General features: G+C 41.3%; 1 protein-coding gene and 1 pseudogene across 2 annotated transcripts in view; both read right to left on the bottom strand.

Annotated features, from left to right (window-relative positions):
• The window catches only part of QSER1 (glutamine and serine rich 1), a 60388-nt gene that overhangs the window by 9140 nt on the left and 27058 nt on the right, over positions 1 to 24190 (bottom strand). For both annotated transcript variants that reach the window (XM_084853305.1, XM_084853297.1), the window contains exons 3-9: positions 22306 to 22467; positions 16910 to 20563; positions 15451 to 15722; positions 9136 to 9252; positions 7982 to 8115; positions 6764 to 6966; positions 5579 to 5716 (exon numbers count right to left, since the gene is read on the bottom strand). In XM_084853305.1, the coding sequence (XP_084709431.1) occupies positions 5579 to 5716; positions 6764 to 6966; positions 7982 to 8115; positions 9136 to 9252; positions 15451 to 15722; positions 16910 to 20563; positions 22306 to 22467 (4680 nt within the window). The remainder of the gene's footprint in view (positions 1 to 5578; positions 5717 to 6763; positions 6967 to 7981; positions 8116 to 9135; positions 9253 to 15450; positions 15723 to 16909; positions 20564 to 22305; positions 22468 to 24190) is intronic.
• Positions 12191 to 13412, bottom strand: LOC146357666 (uncharacterized; annotated as a pseudogene).

Here is a 24190-nt window from a genome sequence, read left to right as displayed (position 1 = left end):
ACCCATGGAAACCCACCCTTCAGTTTGAGAAACACACTGTTTTAAGTTCTTGTGGTCTTGATCTTGTTTCATCCTTTCCATATTGCATCCAGTCCCCATGCAAAGTCCTCTATTCATCATACATTGTGTTGTTAGGATTTTTAGAAAGAATACACACAGCATTCTTGTCTCTTCAAATCTGTACATCGATTCTGGGTTAAGATAGCATCTTCAAGCATGTATTGCAGGCAGAAGTTTGGACGACTCTGAGCATTAACCTGAGTTAACCCAAGATTTGTTGCAAGTAAGACACACATAGCAAAATATGATTTCATGTAAGCTTGGAAGCATATTGTCACAGAGAAAGGCACTTTTGTCACATGCAGAATGGAAAGGAAAATATAGGCCTTTTACTGATGGGAAACATGTATCTCTGTGACTTCAGGTATATTAGATTTTTGGACCTTTTAGACATTATTTTTGTTGTGGCACAGATTTTCAAGTAGCCTGTAGTACTTTGAGGAATACCAATGACACCAAAACCAAGAGATGGCTCACTTAAAAAAAAAAAAATCTTAATGGCAAAGTGCCAATTATACATCCAATGCTTTATGAAGACATGGTCTATGAGGAAGAAGAATCAACTCAAACAACTTACATCTATTTTATTCCTTGATACTTTGAGTTATGTTTCAACAAATATATAGAATCTCTAAATGTCTCTCTCAAATTTGGATCTACTCTACAGGAGTATGCGTGCTGAACTGGTAACCTCATTGAAATGGAGAGGATTTGTCTTTCACATTTCAAAGTAATTTTTGGTGTAAATTACATATATTTCTAAAGCAATATTTATTCTCTTTAGTAGTCTTTAGTATGCTATTATAGTATAATCTATACTATAATCTATACTATCTACAGTATATTATGGACAATAATGTCTCTAAAAATTACCTATTGCATGCTTTAAAATTCTATTAGAAAAATAAAATAAATTCAAATCTGCAGCTAGGATGCAAGAGGGCTTCCCTTTTTAGCCTTCTGCACCCACTGAAAAGCCATCCTCAAAGGTCTAGGTCAGGGGTGGGCATATATTTTGGACTTCAACCCCTAGCATTCCTGATGTGAATGTTTAAGGTTGTACTGGCCCCGGGCCTGTAGTTTTAGAGGGGCTTAGAGAGCCATAATGCTCTCTGACTTTAGTCCCTCAGCTGCAGTTTTCCTGCTAGTAGGCCTTTTGATTGGTAAGATTAGTCAAAGATTGATATCGCCGCCTCACCACATTCCATGCTAATGAGCTACCGTTTATCTTATCAGGGCCTAGGAAGCGCCTGAGAAGTGAGGCTCTGTTTAGGCTACGTTTACAGGTGGCTGTGCTGGGAAAGTTCTAATTGTTTCCCTTCTGACCAAGTGCTGTTAGCCTATGCTGGGAAAGTTGCAGATGAATGCTAAATAACGCTTGCTGCTGTCACACTGCCTCACTGCTAACATGTATGGTATAAAAACCATTTTACCCCATGGCTTTGGGTTCAGAGAAGCTGTCTGATCCAACCATTGGGTACACCTCTGTGCTGTAAGTACTCAATAAAGTCTCCTTGTAAGCAAACCTGGATCTGGCTTATCACTATCTTGGCACCTCTAAATTAAGAGGCCTACTGCAGGGGCGATACAGAGGCCTACAGAGGCAATGGGGAAATCGGTCAGGCTTAGAGGCCTGGAGTTTTCTGTCGGGAGGGGGTAACCCTGAGAGGAGCAGTTTCACTTTAGTTTCATTTCTTCAGGTTTGAAGCAGTACTTTTGGTTTGTGGAGGGAGGGTATAAGAAGAGAGTCAGTAAGAGCAGCAAGAGCAACAGTGAGAGCAGAGCCCGAAGACAGAGCAGGAAGAAGCAGCCTAAAAAAGTCTAAGGACAGCTAGGGTAAAGGAACTTGCGTTTTGCAACTTTTATTTTCTTGTAATGCCTTTTGTAGCACTCAGCTGTATTGTGTAAATATCTTTAGATGTGATTTCATAGCTTTAAATTTACCAGTAAACTGTTGTGGTTGAACCCTGTGTCTACAGTGTCAGTCACCCCATGTCTTACAGCCTAAACCGCACGTTACTGGGAAACAGAGAGTCAAAAGAAGGAAGGTGGGACTCTTAAGGAGGCAAGAGATCCTTAAGGAGTTGCTCAGGGGGTCCAGGTCACAAGGGGAACCCTGACACCTGACCATTGCCCATGCTGGCAGGGGCTTCTGGAAGCTGAAGTACAAAACATTCGGCCCACCGAGTTTTCTAGGTGACCTTGGTTCAATGTAAGAAAATGTAAAGTGATGCACGTTGGGGCAAAAAATCCCAACTTCAAGTATAACCTGATGGGATTTGGGCTAGTGGTGACTGACCAAGAAAGAGATCTTGGGGTTGTGGTGGCCAGTTAGATGAAAATTCCAAGCCAGTGTGTGGCTGCTGTAAAAAAGGCAAACTCCATGTAAGGCATAATTAGGAAAGAACTTGACAATAAAACTGCCAGTATCATACTTGTTGTTGTTGCTGTTCAGTCGTTAAGTTGTGTCCGACTCTTTGTGACCCCATGGACCATAGCACGCCAGGCCTTCCTGTCCTCCACTCTTTCCCGGAGTGTGCTCAAATTCATATTCATTGCATCGGTGATGTTATCTAGCCATCTCATCCTCTGCCATCCCCTTCTCCTTTTGCCTTCAATCTTTCCCAGCATCAGGGTCTTTTCCAGGGAGTTTTCTCTTCGCATTAGGTGGCCAAAATATTTGAGCTTCAGCATCTGTCCTTCCAATGAGCACTCAGGGTTGATTTCCTTTAGGATTGACTGAGTTGATTTCTTTGCAGTCCAGGGGACTCGTAAGAGTCTTCTCCAGCACCACAGTTCGAACGCATCAATTCTTCGGCGCTCAGCCTTCCTTATAGTCCAGCTCTCACAGCCATATGTTGCTACTGGGAAAACCATAGCTTTGATTATACAAATATTTGTCGGCAAGGTGATGTCTCTGCTTCTTACTATGCTGTCTAGGTTTGCCATAGCTTTCCTCCTTTAGGAACTAGTGTCTTTTAATTTCATGGCTAAAGTCACCGTCTGCCGTGATCTTGGAGCCCAAGAAAATAAAGTCTGTCACTGCTTCCATTTCTTCCCCTTCTATATGCCAGGAAGTGATGGGGCCAGATGCCATGATCTTAGTTTTGTTAATGTTGAGTTTCAAACCAGCTATTGCACTCTCCGCTTTCACCCTCAACAAGAGGCTCTTTAGATCCTCTTCGCTTTCTGCCATTAGGGTGGTGCTGTCTGCGTATCTGAGGTTGTTGGTAGTTCTCCCGGCAATCTTAATTCCGACCTGTGATTCATCCAACCCGGCGTTTCTCATGATGTACTCTGCATATAAGTTAAATAAGCAGGGCGACAATATGCAGCCTTGTCGTACTCCTGTCCCAATTTTGAACCAATCAGTTGTTCCATGTGTGGTTCTTACTGTTGCTTCTTGACCCTCGTACAGGTTTCTCAGGAGACAGGTAAGGTGGTCTGGTACTCCCATCTCTTTAAGAATTTGCCACAGTTTGTTGTGATCCACACAATCAAAGGCTTTAGCGTAGTCAATGAAGCAGAAATAGATGTTTTTCTGGAATTCTCTTGCTTTCTCCATGATCCAGCGAATGTTGGCGATTTGATCTCTAGTTCCTCTGCCTCTTCGAAACCCAGCTTGTACTTCCGGTAGTTCTCGGTTCACACACTGCTGAAGCCTAGCTTGTAGGATTTTGAGCATCACCTTGCTGGCATGTGAAATGAGCGCAATTGTACGGTAGTTTGAACACTCTTTGGCATTGCCCTTCTTTGGAATTGGAATGTAAACTGACCTTTTGCAGTCTTGTGGCCACTGTTGAGTGTTCCAAATTTGTTGGCATATTGAGTGCAGCACTTTAACAGCATCATCTTTTAGGATCTTAAATCGCTCAGCTGGAATAGTGTCCCCTCCGCTAGCTTTGTTGTTACTAATGCTTCCTAAGGCCCACTTGATTTCACTCTCTAGGATGTCTGGCTCAAGTTCAGTGACCGCACTATCATGGCTATCAAGGGCATTACTATCATGGCTATCAGGGACATTCAGATCTTTCCTGTATAGTTCTTCTGTGTATTCTTGCCACCTCTTCTTAATCTCATCTGCTTCTGTTAGGTCCCTGCCTTCTTTGTCCTTTATCATGCCCGTCTTGGCACAAAACGTTCCCTTGAGATCTCCGATTTTCTGGAAAAGATCTCTAGTCTTTTCTATTCCATTGTTTTCCTCGATTTCTTTGCATTGTTCATTTAAGAAGGCCTTCTTCTCTCTCCTTGCTATTCTCTGGAACTCTGCATTCAGTTGGATATATCTTCCCCTTTCTCCCTTGCTTTTCGCTTCCCTTCTTTCCTCAGCTACTTGTAAAGCCTCATCAGACAGCCACTTTGCTTTCTTGCATTTCTTTTTCTTTGGGATGGATTGAGTTGCTGCCTCCTGAACAGTGTTACGGACCTCTGTCCATAGTTCCTCAGGCACTCTGTCTATCAGGTAATCCCTTAAATCTATTCGTCACCTCCACTGTATATTCATAAGGGATATGATTTAGATCATACCTGAACGGCTTAGTGGTTTTCCCTATGTTCTTCAATTTAAGCCGAAATTTTGCAAGAAGCAGCTCATGATCTAAGCCACAGTCAGCTCCAGGTCTTGTTTTTACTGACTGTATGGAGCTTCTCCATCTTTGGCTGTAAAGTACATAATCAATCTGATTTCGATATTGACCATCTGGTGATGTCCATGTGTAGAGTCATGTCAGTATCATACTACCTTTATAGAAATGTATGGTGTGACCACACTTGGAATACTGTGTACAGTTTTGATTACCACAACTAAAAAAAAAAACTGGGAAAAGGGCAGAAAAGGGCAACTGAAATTATCAAGGGACTGGAGCAAATCCTGATAAGCAAAGGTTACAACAGCTGGGATTGTTTAGCTTAGAAAAAAGGTGAGTAACATGTGATAAGACATGTACAAAATTATGCATGGTGTGGAAAATGTGGATAGGGAGACATTTTTCTCCATCTCTCAGAATACTAGAACCTGGGGTCATCCCATGAAGCTGATTGGTGGGAGATTCAGGACAGATAAAAGGAAGTACTTCTTCACACAGCACATAAACTATGGAATTCGCTTTCACAGGATGTAGTGATGGCCACTAATTTGGAAGAGGGTTAGACAAATTCTTGAGAGAGAAGGCTATCAACGGCTACTAGTCCTGATGGCTACATGCTACCTCCAGTATCAGAAGCAGTATGCCTCTGAACACCAGTTGCTAGGGAACAGGGGCAGGAGGGTGCTGTTGCATTCATGTTCTGCTTGTGGGCTTCCTGTGGGCAGCTGGTTTGCCACTGTGTGAACGGAATCTGGACTAGATGGACCCTTTGTCTGATCCAGCATGGCTCTTCTTATGTTCACAAGGAAACCTTCCCATTCATGCATAGAAACATGTAATATGGACCGTGGCCAATAGGTACCTTCTGAGCAAAAGCATAATATGGTAAACAGCAACAAGATAAACAAATCAAAATGTTGAAGACACTGTACCATTACTCTTCTCCAATGCCAGCATAGTATCTGGGTCCAAGGCAATGCTAACAAGTAGTTCCATATAACTCCTAAATGTTTCCTTCATAGCTCTGGTGTTCAAAAAACGAGTAACAATAGGAGCAGGAGGTCCAGTGTCTGAAATATCAGAAATACAAATACATTGTTCTAACTGTATTTTTACTGACATATATTTTATTATGACTCTGGTGACCTCTAGTGACCATTTAAAAAAATATAGACTCACCAATATTGTTAGTAGGCATTATCCTAATTAGGACTGATCTGTTAAGATTCATACATTTTCAAAACGTTTCACATAATTTTAACAAGAACAAACTATGAAATCTCAGATTTAGCAACTGGAGTTGCTATAAGCTGAAAAGTGACATTGATTTTTAGGCCTAGCTTTTAAGCACGTTCTATCTAGCTCAGCATTTTCTTCATTTTAAATACAAGTATATACTTCGCTTTAGAAACCTAGCCCAACATCTGAAAGTAACACTGTTGAAATGGAAGTATTAACCAATTTCCATAATAAAGACCTTGTGAGGCTAATTTATATTTACATTATTTTTAATAGCTATCCTCAGTAAAGGTGCTGAGACGTAGCAGGAACATTTCCCACTGTGGCATAAATTGCGGACTGCTTGGACTTTTAACAAGGTTTCTTTTCATGACCTATGCAGAGATGTAGAATACACTTTTGAGGTTAACAACACCCCATGAATCAATGACAACCTTTACTCAACCCACAGACCTGGTGCGCACATAACGACAATTCAGAATATGGGTTGGGGGCATCAGGAGGAGGGCATCAGATGATGACCTTAGAGTCTGGGCAGCTAGATATGTGAGGAGATGTTCCTTCGGGTACCCTGGCCCCAAGCCGCTTAGGACTTTAAAGCTTAAAATCAGCTCTTTGAATTGGGCCCAGAAACAAATGGGCAGCCAATACAGATGGGAAAGAACTGATATAATATGATCAGATATTATGAAAAGATGTAGAAAAAGTTATCCTCCTCACTAATGACAACTTGGAAACCATCAAAACTATTATGGGACAAGACAGCAAATTAAAATCCATGAAGTCATAAATGCTCATACCGTTCTAGTCATTTGTCAAGAAACATGCAAACCACATATTGTTTTGGACACAATTACTTTTGACATAGGGGTATTTACCTTCCTCATCACTCTGGAGTTGAGGAGTAGAGGGGAATCCTTCTTTCCATGTTTTCCGTTTCTTTGGTGGTGGTTCAGCCTTTATCTTTGGCTGTTTAGCTTTGGGTTTCACTGATGAAACTTTTGTTGTAATGGTTGTAGTTTTTGGCGCTGGGGGGTCAGGAACTTTGTTGATACTAGTGCTTGGCTTACAGTGAACAGTCCTATAAGTCAGAGAAGAATTGAAACAGACCATTACAAGTACAAGTTCGACCTTTAGTTAGTTTAGCCTCTATCTGCACTAATAACATAGCCCAGTTTATGGATTCCTGTACTCCACTGTCCTCTGCAGATGATTGTTTGAACCATTTATTGGGTCTAGTCTCAAAGTTCATACATGGATACACAGAGTTCCTCCCAACAAACAATAAAGACGAACTGTTGTTGTTGGTAGTATTTTATTCATTAATGAAGGAAAGAATATAACTTTCCATCCAATAGCAAGCAAAAATTCATAGAAGGGACTAAAACCAAAGCACAAAGAATACTTGTCTGGAAAAAAAGAATCAATTAATAACATTGTATAATTTATGTCAGAAGGAGAGCCATGTAAAATTAAGTTACCATTAATTATTAAGAGGGAAGGAGTAGAGATTGACCTGGACCAAACGATAATCTAAACCAGCCTTCCCCAACCTCTAGACTTTAATTCCCATCAGCCCCAGCCAGCATGTCCAATGGACAGGAATGCAGGGAGTTGTAGTCCAAAACATCTGGAAGACTGCTGGTTGGGGAAGGCTGATTTAGATGACTGGCAATGAGCTGTGGTGAGCTTTGCGCTCACATGGTCCCCTTTCCCCTCTCCTTTGTATGCAAGTAGAGTGAAAGCGTTCAGTTCCACTTTTGACTAAACCTCAGTTCTCAAAGTTTACTTGCAATGGATAGCTATGGTTTAGTCAAAAGTGAATGCAAAAGCTTTCACTCTCCTCCTCTTACTTCTCCTCCAAAGCTCACCGTAGCTTATTCCAATGATCTAAACCAAGTGGCTGTATTTTCAGTCTATTCTACAGTACACTATTTGATGAAACTACCAACAAATATTCTTGACGGTCACTGTTATAACAACTTGCAAAACACAAAAATAATTGCCTTTAAAATCCATAAATTTTAGCGTCACTGTGTTCATACTGTCAGAATTCAACATCAAGACTCAGAAAAAAATGCACCAAAATCAAATACCTTGCAGACTGTACAGGTTTATTTCTTGGTTTCTTGGAACACACCCTGACATACTCTTTCTTGTTTGTATTTTCTATGAACTTCACGTACACACGTTTGTACTTTGATTTCGCATCCCCAAAATACCCAAGATACTACAACAAGTGAGAACAAAAACATAATCCATACATGCACTTATATGCATTGTTTATTTTGTATAGTAGACATTAAATATCAAATGAAACAATGGGTTGTATCCATTGTTTGCATAAGCAGAAGGCCTCTTGTGCAATGGGGCTTTCCCACACCCCACTACAGCCCTCTGTGCCTCCCAAAAAGCCTCCCTTGAGGGTCCTTCAGGAAAGCACTGGGATGTGGTACACAGGCTGCCGTGGGAGGAAAAAACTGGAGAAAACTGGGCATAGGCAGCTTGTGCAAGTACAGCTCCACTTATGAAAAAAATGGATAAAACTCAGTAAATGAATGTATTACAGATTTCAAGTTAAAAGACTCAATGTGTAAAATATAGATCATTTATTTACCACAATGTAGAAGATTCTAATAGGTCACCACTTTCCAAGCACACCCTTTAGCCTGAAGGCTTCAGTGCAATTAATCATACCATAAAAATAATGTGCCATTTATGCCTGATTAGGATTTCTCCAACCTAAAGGATTAAGTGTTCATTCACAGTTGGGAGACTTAGAAGTAAACCTTTTGTGAGAGAATAAAAGACTCAATGCCCTTTTCCTGTTTGCCTCTCCTCCTCCCTGTGGTTTGAAGTGATTTCTGATAGTTAGCAGTAACCAAACTTTACTGGATTTGCATATCATAGGAAGTTATGGTTATCATGAAACAAGATGTGGAGAAGGTAATTGGTGCATGGGGAGGGGAGGGGAGGAGAGAGGTGGCAGAGTGCACATTCCCTACTGCCAAACCACAGCCTGTGAAAGAATTTACTTCATAGTGATCAAATCTTACCATCATATCAACTTTGAATATGTGCATGCGTGTGTGTACATGTATGCACATATGCACATGTACACACACACACACACACACAAAGTATGAGCTATGGATCATCATTTTTTCACCACTAATTTTATTTTATTTTTGTCCTACGCGACATAACCTGTTTGTCATAATACAATTAAAAAAGGAGTATTTGTACTTACACTGTTAGTAGCTGCAAATTCTCTCTGACCATCTCGCACTTCAGGAACGAATTTTTGCAACAAAGCTTTCTGAACTTTCCAGATGGCTGGAGGCTCCTTTCCTGTTTTTAAAGCAATCTACAAGGACCAAGACAAAAAGCACCAGTTCACTTAGCTTATGCCTTTATGCATCTGCAATAATAGCTCCAACTGTATGCTGCCTTCATTACTTATTTTGTATACTTTAAATAGAAACTTATGCTTTCAATAACCTCTTTCAACACACAGTGTTATGGCTATACAGTCATGTGAAAAAGAAAGTAGACCCTCTTTGAGTTCTATGGTTTTACGTATCAGGACATAATAAAAATCATCTGGTCCTTAGCAGGTCTTAAAATTAGGTAAATACAACCTCAGATGAACAACGACACATGACATATTACACCGTGTCATTATTTATTTTACAGAAATAAAGCCAAAATGGAGATGCCATGTGTGAAAAACTAAGTACACCCTTACTGCTTCCATAGGTATGAAGAGGCTAAGTAGCAGCCAGGTGCTACTAATCAAATGCCCTTGTTTAATTGATCATCAGCAAGTGTGACCACCTCTATAAAAGCCAAAGTCCCAGGAGTTTGCTGGTCAGGAGCATTCAGGTGTGTGTTAACACAATGCCAAAGGGTAAAGACATCAGCAATGATCTTAGAGAAGCAATTGTTGCTGCCCATCAATCTGGGAAGGGTTATAAGGCCATTTCCAAACAATTTAAAGTCCATCATTCTACAGTGAAGAAGATTATTCACAAGTGGAAAACATTTAAGACAGTTGCCAATCTTCCCAGGAATGGACGTCCCAGCAAATTCACCCCAAGGGCAGACCGTGCAATGCTCAGAGAAATTGCAAAACATCCAAGAGTTACATCTCAGACTCTACAGTCCCCAGTTAGCACGTTAAATGTTAAAGTTCATGACAGTACAATTAGAAAAAGACTGAACAAGTATGGTTTGTTTGGAAGGGTCGCCAAGAGAAAGCCTCTTCTCTCTAAAAAGAACATGGCAGCACGGCTTAAGTTTGCAAAGTTGCATCTGAACAAATCACAAGACTTCTGGAACAATGTCCTTTGGACAGACAAGACCAAAGTGGAGATGTTTGGCCATAATGCACAGTGCCACGTTTGGCAAAAACCAAATATAGCCTATCAGCACAAACATCTCATACCAACTGTCAAGCACAGTGGTGGAGGGGTGATGATTTGGGCTTGTTTTGCAGCCACAGGACCTGGGCACCTTGCAGTAATTGAGTCGACCATGACCTCCTCTGTATACCAAAGTATTCTAGAGTCAAATGTGAGGCCATCTGTCCAACAGCTAAAGCTTGGCTGAAATTGGGTCATCCAACAGGACAATGATCCCAACCACACCAGCAAATCTACAACAGAATGGCTGAAAAAGAAAAGAATCAAGGTATTGCAATGGCCCAGTCAAAGTCCAGACCTCAACATGATTGAAATCCTGTGGCGGGACCTTAAGAGAGCTGCGCATAAACAAATGCCCGCAAACTTCAATGAACTGAAGCAACGTTGTAAAGAAGAGTGGGCCAAAATTCCTCCACAACGATGTGAGAGACTGATAAAGTCATACAGAAAACGATTACTTCAAGTTATTGCTGCTAAAGGTGGTTCTACAAGCTATTGAATCATAAGGTGTACTTAGTTTTTCACACATGGCATCTCCATTTTGGCTTTATTTCTGTAAAATAAATAATGACACGGTGTAATATGTCATGTGTTGTTCATCTGAGGTTGTATTTACCTAATTTTAAGACCTGCTAAGGACCAGATGATTTTTATTATGTCCTGATACGTAAAACCATAGAACTCAGAGGGTGTACTTTCTTTTTCACATGACTGTAACTATCATTTGAAGTAGTTTAAGCAGAGAGGTGGTGGCTTGGCTAGAACTACCTGAGGATCTGAACCTGAATTTAAACATGGCTTGAGCTTTCAAAAATACAACAGGCGCCATTTAGAGGCCTATGCCTGCTTTCATTTCCGATCCACTCATCTTCAAAAACTCACTGTTCACTTTTGTCTCTATGATTCAGTAGCTTCTGGAAGTGGAGCAGTGGCCATAACTATAATTTGTCAATTTAGACATCACACAAAACTGTAATCAGCACAAAACAGGGTTTGCAAACCTACTTTAAACCATAGCTTCTGATTCTGGTTTGCTGGACAGTTGTAAACCATGGTTTGTCAATTCAGACATCATGCCAAACCAATTAAACATCCTTAATCATGTTTTGAAATGATATCTGAACTGAATCCCTGGCTGCATTTCAACAATCAAATCTACACTTAATAAGCTATGATGAGCTTCAGGCACCCACACACAGGAAGCCAAGGTTAACCAAAGCTAACCACAGATTCCCACTTCATCCAAATGGGATCTGTGGTTCATGGCTTTCAAACAAGCCAGGAGAGAGAAGACAACTGTAAACCATGGCTTCATTTTCTGTCTTGTTTGGAAACCAGTAAAGACAGGTTGCTTACCTGTAACTGTAGTTCTTCGAGTAGGCATCTGTGCATCATACATATGGGCTCTGCGCCTATGCAGAGACTTGTTCAGGAAACTTCTAAAGCTGAGCAGCGTTTTGGTGGGAACCCCTCCACCACTGTCTATAGTATGTATATACTGTGCGGGTTCCCGCCTTTCCCCTCAGTTTCTTAAGTCCGCAAGCGACAGTCTCAAGTTTGAGGAGAATACACCTCGGTACCAAAACACTCAAAAACATTGACACCGAAGTGGGGACGGTGCGTGGGTTGTGTGAATGCACAGATGACCACTCAAAGAACTACAGTTACAGGTAAGCAATTTGTCCTTCTTCTTCATGGTCTCTGTGCATCACACATATGGGCGAATAACAAGCTAACTTACTGGAGGTAGGTCAGTGTTTCATTTCAGTACCGATGAGAGTATAGCTCTGGCATAAGCACAGTCCAATTGGGCTCATACGTCCGATCTATAAAAGTTGAAGGCTTGGACCAAGTGGCTGCTTTGCATAGGCCCCTCAAAGGCACTCCTTTCGCAAAAGTGGTAGATGCTGCCATTCCACTCGTTGAATGCACTCGGATTCAAGGTGGTAGTTCCCTCCCCGAGACCTGGTACACTAACCTAAGAGTCTGTGGAATCCAAGACGCTAGACTCTGGGAAGATACTAGCAAGCCTTTGGTACATCCTCCATAGCACAGAAATAAACATTGTGACTTACGGAAGGGCTCAGTTCTCAAGCTAGTGCCCTCCTCACATCCAAAGCGTGAAGCTTTTTTTCCAGATCCATAGTAGGAGAAGGGAAAAAAGGCAGGGAGAACAATAGGGTGATTTACGTGGAAATCCGTAACCACCTTAGGAAGGAAAGCTATGTCCAGTCTGAGAATCACTTTCTCCTTGTGGAGAATGGTATAAAGAGAGTCTACACGTAGAGCAGAAATCTTGCTTGCCCTCCTGGATGTCATAACAGCTATCAAAAAAGCAACCTTCCACAAAAGCAGCCTTAAATCTATGGTAGTGAGAAGCTTAAAAGGGGCCGAGGTTAACTTCTGAAGAACTAATGACAAATCCCATTGAGGAATGAAATCTCTTATAGGAGGAGCCAAGTTCTTAAGCCCCTGTAAAAACTACTTACATAGCGGATGGGTGAAAACCGAAGCACCGTGTAAAGGACCTCTCATTGCGGATATTGCTGAAGCATATACCCTGACAGAGGAATATTTCAGACTTTTAGTATATAAGCACTGAAAAAAACACAATATATTAGCAATTGAACAGGTTTCAGGGATATACTTATTTGCAGCCACAAACTTCCAAAAAGCTGCCCACTTGGCAGCGTAGGAGCGACATGTAGATGGCTTCCTCGCCGCCTCTAAAACTGCCTGAACATCCTCTGGTATCGAAGAAATAAGTTCTATCGGTACCGAATCCTCCAGGCCATCAGTTTTAGAGTGTGAAGATTGGGGTGACGATTTGACCTCAGTACCAAGAGATGAGATCGTCTTTCTGAGGGAGGCAAAGACAACTTCCCGTTTGCCAAATCCCTCAGGATCTTGAACCAAGGTTGCCTCGGCCGCCATGGGGCAATTAGGATGCAATTTGTTACGTTCATCCTGATCTTTGAAATCACCTTCGTCAGGAGAGGAAATGGAGGAAAAAGATAAAATAGAGTTCCATTCCATTCCAGAAGAAAAGCATCGCTAAGTGATCCCCAACCGGTTCCTGCTCTGGAACAAAACTTTCTTTTACGACATCAAAGATCGGGTCATGAAGTTGTTCATTAGGCTGTTGCACTTCAATTCCGAGGGGCTGTGCCATTCAGAGCACCTGTTCAGAGAAATGTCCTATGTCTTCCGAGGGTGAGGCTCTATCTCTTGTTCCCACCACCTTGTCCAGGGATGACACAGAGGGAGGGACTGAGGAATAGGAGGAGTCAGACTGGTAGTTCTTTGCTGAGTCAGGTGAGTTAGATGCCAATGCCCGTGCTGCTTCCATGGTGCCATGAGGAACCAGAGGAGGAGCAGGGAGATCCATACAGGCCTCTTTTGGTATAGAAGTAGCATGCTTCTGGTGGAGGAGGCAGCAAAACACCATGAAACGCCAAACGAGTAGGCGGCATGGGCTGAAAAGGAGTATACGATGGGGATGTTGCTCCCAAGTAGCAAAAACAATCAAAGAAAAGGTCTCGATCCCTTTGAAGTCTCCAATCTTCATCACGCCGAGACATACGGGAGGATGATGAGCGGTCAAGAGTAGCAATCCCATTCCTGGTTTGGAGAATGAGATCAGTCCCGATCATAATATCCACATTGATGGCTGGACTGGTATGGATCCAGAGACTGGTACTGAGGAGGTAAGTCTCTTTGTCTAGGCCAAAACTGAGGTCGATACCGAGGGGACTGCAAGGTTGCCTCTGGGCAACTTGGAGTAGGAGACCTGGATCTTCGGTCCTGGGGCCAGATGTGGTGGAATAGGTGGCGTGTCTCTAAGTTCACCCTCCGAGGCCGTGGAGATTGGGTCCAAGACCACTATATGAGGTGGAGTTGTAGCTACTGCTCGTACTGGGAAATTAAGTAGAGGAGGTAAAGGCAGGATGCCCTTTCCTTCTCAGACTTTTCAACCCCCTTCTTTTTCTTGGCTGGTGCATCGGCAGAAGGTTTCAGGCATTTAGCCTTTTTATAAATGTTTCTCGCCACATTAAATGTTTTTATAAATGTTTCTCGCCATGGTTAAGGATCTACCCAGTGTTGGTGGATCTGTTCTACCCTCCTCCGCTATCGATGGGGGGGAGAAGTCTAGGTCGTCACAGCCCCTCCTCTTGTGCTTGTGGAAGGAGTTGTGGCAGCCTGCTCATGAGGTGTTTGCGCATCAGCCATTTTTACGGCCTGGAGGGCTCATTGCCAAAGAATGGCCTTTAGTTGGTCTGCCCAATTCTTGCGTGCCTGTTTAGAGAGCGATTGGCAATGATGGCAGGATTCTACCTTGTGGGATTCACCCAAACAAATTAGGCAGAGTGAGTGACCATCCAAGGAAGACACTTTACTGCCACAAGCGGTACATTTTCTAAAAGGGGCCGTTTGGGGCCAACAGGCCACCAAGATGCCACTGTCGCCGATGGAGTGATGCCTATCCTTGTCCTCCTCTGTCTTTATAATAACTTTTTTTTAAAAAAAGCAACCAAATAATAAGGAAAGAAAAAAACAGCAAAGAGTCACTAAAAAAGCTCTGCATTGACAAAACAATCAAAGAAGCTCCCAACAAGGTAACCGAGAAGGCGGTTGAAAAGGAATTGAGGGGAAAGGCGGAAACCTGTGCAGTATATACTACAGACGGTGGGGGAGGAGTTGCCACCAAAACGCTGCTCAGCTTTACAAGTTTTCCAAACGAGTCTCCGCACAGGCACAGAGCCCATATGTGTGATGCACAGAGACCACAAAGAAGAACCATAGTTTTCATTGGAAGCCAGTAACCATAGGTTCAGACATAAGCAAAACGGCTGGATATGGATGCAGGAGGCTTGTGCATATCTCAGCTTATTAAACTGAGATTTTGATCATTTGAATGAGATCTCTGAATGACAAGCTATTATAGAGAGCTGAAAAGTAATATATATAAATCCTAACCATGAATCATTTGAAAAGCATCATATATATATTTAAAGTACTGAGGTTTGCTTAGTGAAAGCTACAATACATTTAAGATACCAACAAAAGGGGAGATAAATTACATCATACCAGAGAATGTTTTTTAATAAGTGTGTTAAGTTAAATTGCTCAAAATGGATTACCTTCAGTGATTCTATATCTTCAATCTTCACTACAAATTCATCGCGTTCTCTGTACATGCCCTCACCTCCGCTGTCTCCATTGTCATCCTCAATATATCCTTCTATTGCAACAGTTGCCTGTGTTTTTGCTAACTGGTCTGTATTAACATTCTCCTTTTCAGGTAGTGCTAAACAGGTTTTCATGTGAGCATCTGCCACAGGAATAGTCAAATTGGAAGATTCCTTCTTTACAACAGTATTGGCGGTGGCTTTAGAAACAGTCTTGTCCATTTCTGAAGTACAAAACAAGCAATCTTAACAATAAAAACTTCAATTTATTTTCATATTTAGAATATGAAGAGTTTTTTTAGCATATGATAAACCATCTGAAAATTGTTACTGCATAAAGCAAAATACCAGTTCCACTGATGACATCAGCTGAACTCTCATTCGGTGGATAAAGTCCCAGGTTGCTCCATGCACAACAGATCTGCATTTCATTAAAGATTATTACAGCATTAAAAAAAAAAGTTTAAAACAAACCCACACCCATATAACCAAGTTATCTACAAATTTGAAGTTTCCTGCCCTGAACTACATATGGAAGAAGCCATATGTGAACATTCAGAATGTTCAAAGGAAAAACACACAGATAACATACACACACATCATTTAATGTGTATTATCTAATATGTCTCTTTCAGCAGACTACTGAGAGTTTAGCTTAGCCAAGCAATTGAAGTGATCCGTAGAACAGAATGATTCTTTAAAATAATGCAAACACATTACAACATTGGGGACAATTCACATGTAACTTATTTCAATGAGAAAGCACACCCATGCATGCTGCCTGATTGTTCCCACTTTGCTCCTCCTTCCAGCAGGAGAGCTAAGCAAGCCTCTCTGTTTGTAGTATGTTTACTGTGACATCCAAACTGAGAACTCTGGCTTGTTGCTCTTCTAACAATCCAGAGTCATAAACCAAGAACAAACCCTGGCTTATGACTCTGGCTTGTTCAGAGGGAAACAAGTCAGAGTTCCCAGTTCAGACGTCATGCTAAAGAAACCACGGAGAATCTGTGGAGTCGTAGGAGGAGTCAAATGAGCAGTGAGTAATTGAGCAGCATACCTGAACATGCTTGCTCATTCATGATAAGCCAGAATTCTAAAGAATTCTGTGAACCAGGCCAATAAAAAAAAACCTTCACAAGGAACTTAAATCACACCAGATCAAGCCACCATTTCCCACAATAAGTGGTGGAATATGAAAGTACTTCCAACAATTTTCAAGAAAACTAAATTTACTTCAAAGTAACTTTTCACCTGTCACAATCCTGGTTAGTGTAAAGAACTGTTACTAAAGACAGGTATTTGTTGACAGCATTTTGGCCAAACGAGAATGAACTATGTATATTTTTACTATGTTTATATTTAAATCAAAGTCAGTCATGTATCTGGTTGTGAGCTTAATAATCTTTACCTGACTTTTTCTTTTTATCAGAAGCATCATCCAAAGTTGATAATGCAGAAGTGATGCTCTTTTGAAGATCCTGGTTTCCCCCTACAGAATCTTCATCAGAAGAAAATGAAGGCAACGCTTCTGAATTTCTCTTAGGTTCTTCATGATGCTTTTTGTTGGAACTTTCAAGACTGCCCTCAAAAGATGCAGGAGCGCCTGCCGCCTGAGGTTTTGAAACGGGATGTGGACAAGGTGCTCTAATGACTGGCATAACAGGTCTCCTTACACGATTAGGCACACGTACAGCAGGAGCTGAAAACTGCTGTCTGGGTCCAGATTTTAAGAAATCTAAAAAAGATGCAATGAATCCTGTTCTGACTTCTGGCTGTTTTTCTTCCACCTCTTTGATTTTCTGCCTCATTTTTTCTTGATGTTGGTAAGTTTCATGGCAGCTTTCAGGAACTGGACAATATAACAAGCTGGCATCAGTTCCTCTTGAATTCTGACGTTTACATTGTCCACTTCGCTTCAGTTGCCTCTGAGTTGTGTCATCTTCGTTGGCATTTTTAACTTGGTTTTGTCCTCTGTCCTTTTGCTTCTGAATGTCTTCTTGTGATAAATCATGGCTCTCGTCTTCAGCTTTGTTACCATTTTCATCTCCTGGTTGTTGCATAGATATTGGTTGCAATGGGATTTTAGCCTTGCTTCCTGTCACAGTACTGTCCCTCTCCGTATTAAAATCACTGCTTGATGCTATACTCTCTTCACTTAGAATCCTACCACTTGAAACAAGGTCTAGATCTTTAACATTTAGTGTAACATCCATAGTAACATCATTTTTACCTTCTGATTCATTACTGGTGCTAGACTGTTGCTTAACTAGGCCAGAAACCCGTTCCTGACTCTGTTCAAGCTCTGATGTGACAACTCTACTGGGAATGCTTTGATCAGAAGTCTCTGTGTGTTGTTGGTCAAGCCTCCTATTTTTTGGCTGCACTGTAGGCACTGCTGTTAGGTTTAGGGTAACCTGTCCTCCATTCAAAGAAATATTGTTTATGCTCAGTGGCTTTCCAACAACTGCTTGTGAGGTGCTGTAGCTAGGAGTCACATGTCTGACATCTACAGTCTGGAACTGAGACTTAGAATTGTCTCCATTTTCAACAGAGTGAATGTCTTCTTCATTAGATGTTGATTTGGCAAATTCAGATGGAGTTACACCACAAGCTGCAGCTGTTGCTGCCAAAATATCATCTACATTAGACAGTATATTCCTCTCGTCATTGAGAAGCATAGACTCTGGAAAACATACAGAACTAAGGGTAACAAAATGATTCTTAGATTCATGACTTGGCTGCACAAAATTATCTTTTGATGTCAAGTGTTGTTGTAGTGGCTTTGATGGTTCAGAAATGTCAATTTTCATGACTTCAGAGTTTTGAGGATGAAGCTGCTGTTGAGAATGTCCTCCATTGCTCTGAATCATGTGACCATCCACCTGAAGGAACTGGTGAGTCATCTGCTGAGAACTCTGAATGCGCTGTACTTGTGGAGAAAGTTTTGTGTGCCCTAAGCCAGACTGCAATATCGACTGCTGAAGCATTTGTAAATCACAGGCAGATTCTAGAAGTACCTGTGTGCTAGGCAAGCACAGCTGATGGCTATGCCTTATGGCCTGAGTGTGAAGCTGTGGTGGTGTGCTAATGACTTGGCCCTGTTGCTCTGAGGCTTTAGTTTCATGTACCTTATGCAGAAGAGAATGCTGCTGGGTTAGTTCTTTACCATCCACATTTACTTGGGTTGTTGGCAATAAATTAGCAGCCTTTTTAATATCATGGCTTACTACATTAGTGATATGGCCAATTTGTTGGGTAAGCTGTGCTGCAGAGCTAACCATTCTTTCATCTTTTTTTGATCCCTGAAGAGTAAGCCCAACAACTTGATCTTCAAGGCGAGAGTTACTTCTGATTACACTTTGAGAATACCGATTATCTGCTTTGGAAACTTTGTAAGTTGTATCCTGAGCACTAACTTCATCATCAGTTAGCCTTTGAGGGGAAGAATCGAGAGATGTTCGCTGTTGCAATGCCTGCAAATCTTGCATTGGGAACTGACCATCTTGTTTAGTTGTTTGATACAAGTTAGGTTCAGATTTCCTTTTAATATAGGACTTTGTATCTGAGGAAGATCTGTTGTTCTGTAATGCTTGTGAGTGAGCTGGCATTACAAAAGTAGTTGACTGGACAACTGGCAAAAACTTTTGAGACTGTGGAGAAGATGACTCTTGTGCCTGAGAATGTAAAGAAATATAGTTCTGGGGAGGGCTAGAGGCTGACATGTTTTGAGCATGAGGAGAGGAAGAAAATGGAAGGGATGGTGATGTTAAAGTTAAAGATTGCCCTGTCGTATAGGTTTCTGAAGGGCTAACAACTGACAAAACCTGTGATTGAGATGAATAGCTAACTTGTGATTGGCTAACTGTTGACAAACCCTGAGAGTGACTAGAAGAGTAATTTTGAGATTGGCTGTCTGAAGAAAGATCCCTTGTTTGCCCAGAGTAGTTGTCATTTGAAACTGAATTTAATACCTGTTGATCCGAAGAATAACTTAGTGTCTGGCTATCAGAAGTAATAGCTTGTGATTGCCCAGCAAAAGCAAGTGTTTTGTACAATGATGGCAGCTTCTCAACCTTGATGGTTGAGAATACCTGTGCATGGCTGACAGATGGCACATTCTGTGACTGTGTTGAAACATAATTTTGTGATTGGCTTACTGACAAGAGGCTTGGGAGCTGTGCTGTAGAATAGATTTGTGCTTGACTTGCTATTACAGAATTCTGGCTCTGTGCAGTTTTCGAATAGCTTTGTGTTTGCACGGTAGGAGCTATGCTTTGTGGCTTAGGGGTCTTTGTTGGCCTTGGTGGCTGCTTTGTAGAACATTGTTTTGCCTTCGTAGTGGAAACAGATGGGAAACCAGGCGACGGAAGTGCTGATGTATATGACTGAGCAAGTTCCACTGAAACTTGAGAGGTTTTCTGCTGTGGTCCTCCATTGCTCACCTGAGTAGCATCCCCAACTGGGCTACAAGATAGGGACTGCCGGGATGTATCCTGAAAATCAGTGCCACTTGCACTTGATAAATAGTTGTGTAAGGAATGCTGTGAACCAGTCAGTTGTGCCTGAACAGACTGTGTGCTTGAAGGCCGCTGATGGTGCTTGATAACACTGCATTCTCGCTGCAATGCTCTTTCAATGGAGGCAGTAGAACCAGTAAACAGAGTTGAGCTATACACCTGTGGAGCCTGCTGAGCTCCTCCAAGTGATGAAGGCAACAAACTGAACTGTGGTTGCAAAAGATGGGGTGCAGACTCTTGAGCAGAACGATATGTTGAAGACTGAGGTGGTATGCTAGTACTTAACACAGAACTGCCCAGGCGCTCAAATGTCAATGCAGTGGGAACTGTGCCTTGGGATGTCTTGATCTGCAATAAAGGGTCATGAGCCGTTAGAAGCCCATTGGAAGTTGCATTGAAAGTTGCATCTTGAAGTGTTAGAGAAGGAGTAGTAGCAAAATTTCTACTGCTAAAAGCATTGGGATGCTGATAAGCTGAAGTGGGTGGAAAGGTTCCAGAGGCTGGCAATGCTCCAGTAACAAAAAGCTCTGTTGATGAATGCATACCTATTTTAAAAAGGACAAAGAAAAAGCAGTGTGATTACACTTTAATGAACATGAAAATTTAAAACTCCCACCTAACCCAAACATGACCACTGTATTTGGAAACCAGACACAATCATTTTGATATTCTATTAATATACAAGCTGATAGTGAGACCATTGTCTTCCAGGAATTTGTTCTGGGTAAGCTTTTCTATCCTACCTCCTTGCTGGTGTCTGGTGACAGGCCAGGAGTAAATGGGTGTGAACAAACTGAATGCCCTTCCCATGGAAATCCACTGGGGTCCCTCACTGTTGTCTCTTAAATGCATATTAAATACCTTTTTATTTTACCATGCTACTAATCTGTGATTATACTCACTGTTTGTTGTGTGCTGTAGAAAATGTTTAATCTGCTGCTGATGATTTATTTGTTTTTTGCTTTAATGATTCGTTGATTGTTACTTATTGTTATAGCTTATTTTTCTATTATTTGTAGTTTTATAAGCCACTTTGTTAGAGAGCCAGGATATAAATAAAATAGTCACCAAGATATTCAATTTAGATCATTTTTTCTTAACACATACATATGTAATTGCACTGAAATCAAAGAGACATATGTATTTGGGATTAGTGCACAAGGCTATCCCACCACACAACAAACAGCTCCAATATGTTAAACAATAGTATGCTCTATTTCAAATATTTTCATAGCACAAATCTTGAATTGGGAGACTCTTCCAATATGATACTATGCTGGCACTTTTGTTACAATTACATCAGCACTGCATTTAAAGCACAGCCCTGGTAGTCACAGGTGAGTGCATGGAAATCAGAGGAGGGATAGAGCACTCCATCCCCCTTCTGCACCCAGCACAGAAACCAAGTGAGCTGCCAGTGGAGAGAAGCCAACAGAGAGAGGCTCTCTATCTGTCCTCTGTATGCCCCCAGAAGCCTAGTAAAATATTTTGCTGGCTTATTTGTACTCTCTCCTTGGGCTTATTTACAATTATATCTCTTAGACTTGTCTGTGGCATGTATGCAATTAATTATCTAGTTTTCAAGTTTTGTGTGTGGACCAACATACAGTTATGATGCAATTTCCTCAGTAAAGACATGCCTGTTTAAGATGACAAACTGGGTTGTTTACAGTACTCATGACTTCCAGAGTCTGCAAGCATGTTGCATTCTGCTACAAGTGAGTTACGATCCAAGACTAATATTTAAGAAACTAGCAAGCCACTGATTTTATGCTAGATTTTTGAAATGCATGAGAAGGGTTATTTTATTGGATACAATAACTTGACTCATTTTCTAGGCTGAGGACCTCACAGATTGTGACACAAGACTGCAAACTGATACACCATCACACCTGGGAAGCTTCATGTTAGGTCTATCCAACACTAATTTTGTGACAAATGTTCAGTTACCAATCTCGTCTTGCAAGGAAGTTATACCAGTTTTGCAGGAAGATAAAACATGTTTATAATTGGATTATATAGTATTTGGAGAGCAATAATTTAAGTCATTCAAAATAGCAGTTTAGCTCTATTGCAGTGTCATCAAAACCAATATGGGTTGTCAAAATATTTGTTTAACAAAGATATGAAACATTTTACATGAAGATATTTTTCATAAAAGTTACATCTAAATGGTGGAACTCTGAAGAAACACTGTTTCTTTAAGTTTTAATATTATGTTATTAAACTTTAATATTTTTACAGAGAAACAACATGACACATATACCCCAAATTAGGAAAATTTCACCTGGCTGCCATGTTGGAGCCCTAAACTGTGGTAAGAGAGTGGTTCCTGAAGAAACAGCCTGAGCATTGTGGGATTCAATAGCAGAGAGAAAATTCATAACTGATGTTTCTTTAGTGTTGGTACTGCCGCTGTGCATAGTGTTATCAAAAATTCCAGAAAGACCTATGAACAACAAACATAACATATATAAGTTACCAAGAAGAGACTAACATACTAGGAAGACAGTCTTTTCTGCTGTGACATCCCAGTTATGGAATAAGCTTCCTAGAGAGGTTCGCCTTGTGTCTACATTGTACTCCTTTCAGCGTCAGATGAAGACCTTTTCATTTTCCCAACATTTTAGCATTCTAGTATTTTAGCTCTGCTGTTTTAAATCTGTATTTTAATCTCAGCATTTCTGCTACGTTTTATTCTGGCTGTACTTTTATATTGTAGTTTTTATATTCATTAACCATGAAGTTTAACTGTGACACTCACTGGCTGATCTTGGGTAGGTTACTCAGCCTAATTAACCACACAAATTTACTGCAAGGAATTAAATGGGGGAGAGAAGAATGGACTGATTCATAAGAATAGTAGAAGAGGGTTTAGATACAGATATTTATCTAAATAAATTTCCGATTTATGTTGGGTTGGATGCAGACTATCTATTGGAAGAAGGCGGGGAGAGGTGATTTTAGCTAAATCCCCCTTTCTCCTGCAGCCCTGTGCATGTGCAAAAGCTGTTCTGGAGGATCAGGGGACCCTCTGGAACAGTGTGAGAGGTGGTGCTGGGGGCTGCAAGAAGAAGGGGGAATCAGCAAAAATCATGTTTCTCCACCTTCTGTCACTGGGGTCTCTTTTGTGATCCATCAGAGAAGTCAAGGTGCAAAACAATTGTTTTTATTATGCAAACTACAGTTAGATCAGCAGTGCCTCAGGTTACAATCAGAATCCACAAACACCAGCAAAGCATTACATCTCTATTCAGCTTTGCATAATACAGGGCCACTTAGGCTACAAACAGCTCCCACTGGTTAATGCACTATGTTAGATAGTTGCAAGGAAAACTGGTGCCAGCCATATCTTCGACAACCTGAGTGGGTGGTTAAGCCAAACCTTTAGGGTGGGTCTTTCTAGAGGGCCCTTTCCTGCATGGCCAGCCTTTTGGAACGCCTCACGAGTTGACATTGCTCCTCTCGCCTAGCCCATCTCACCCTGGGATCTCGTATTTTTAACTCCTCCTCCAGCTCTGGCATTTCCATGGGTGAAGAGGGTCCTGGTTTACTACTTTCTAACTGATTAGCTTGCACTTAGACAACCTCCCCTCTAATACTGTTAGTCTTCTGCAACTGTGGCACTTTAACAGACCCTTCCACATCCTCCCCCTCTGACTCTGAATCACCCATGTCTTTTTGGGGTGCCTCTGCAGAAGTGTTTAGCCTAATCCTTACACCTTCCTCCAGTAGGGGGTCTCTGCTGGATCTTGGTCCCTTCCATGAAAGGAAGGAGCCCTTCCACTTGTGGAAGGGCAAATCTGAATCCAATTCATTTAATTGTAGCACCAATCTCATATAGCATCAACTACATCCTCAACTTATAACTTCCATTTTTAAAGACTGAACTTTTGGCTGGTTTTCAAATGTTACCAACTGTATATATCTATATGAAGATGCATGTATGAATTAGGCATTTACATTTAATTAGCATAAGAATAGTGGCTGTGTCTTTGAAAATAGCTGTATATTTGGCCCACATTTTTAAAAAGGTTCACACTCCTAGGGTAAGAAAAATTTCCCCTTTAATCTTCTAGGTAAGGAGGGGACAGGAAAATACAGGACAGAAATTACTTAAAACATTAATTTTTTATTTGATGAGGTGTATAATGGCAATATCCGGATGGGAC

The sequence above is a fragment of the Heloderma suspectum genome, chromosome 1 (genome assembly GCF_057233095.1).
Source record: "Heloderma suspectum isolate Gila_16-S chromosome 1, 16-S_ref, whole genome shotgun sequence".
NCBI lineage: Eukaryota > Metazoa > Chordata > Lepidosauria > Squamata > Helodermatidae > Heloderma > Heloderma suspectum.
This window is presented reverse-complemented; position numbering and strand designations above follow the sequence as displayed.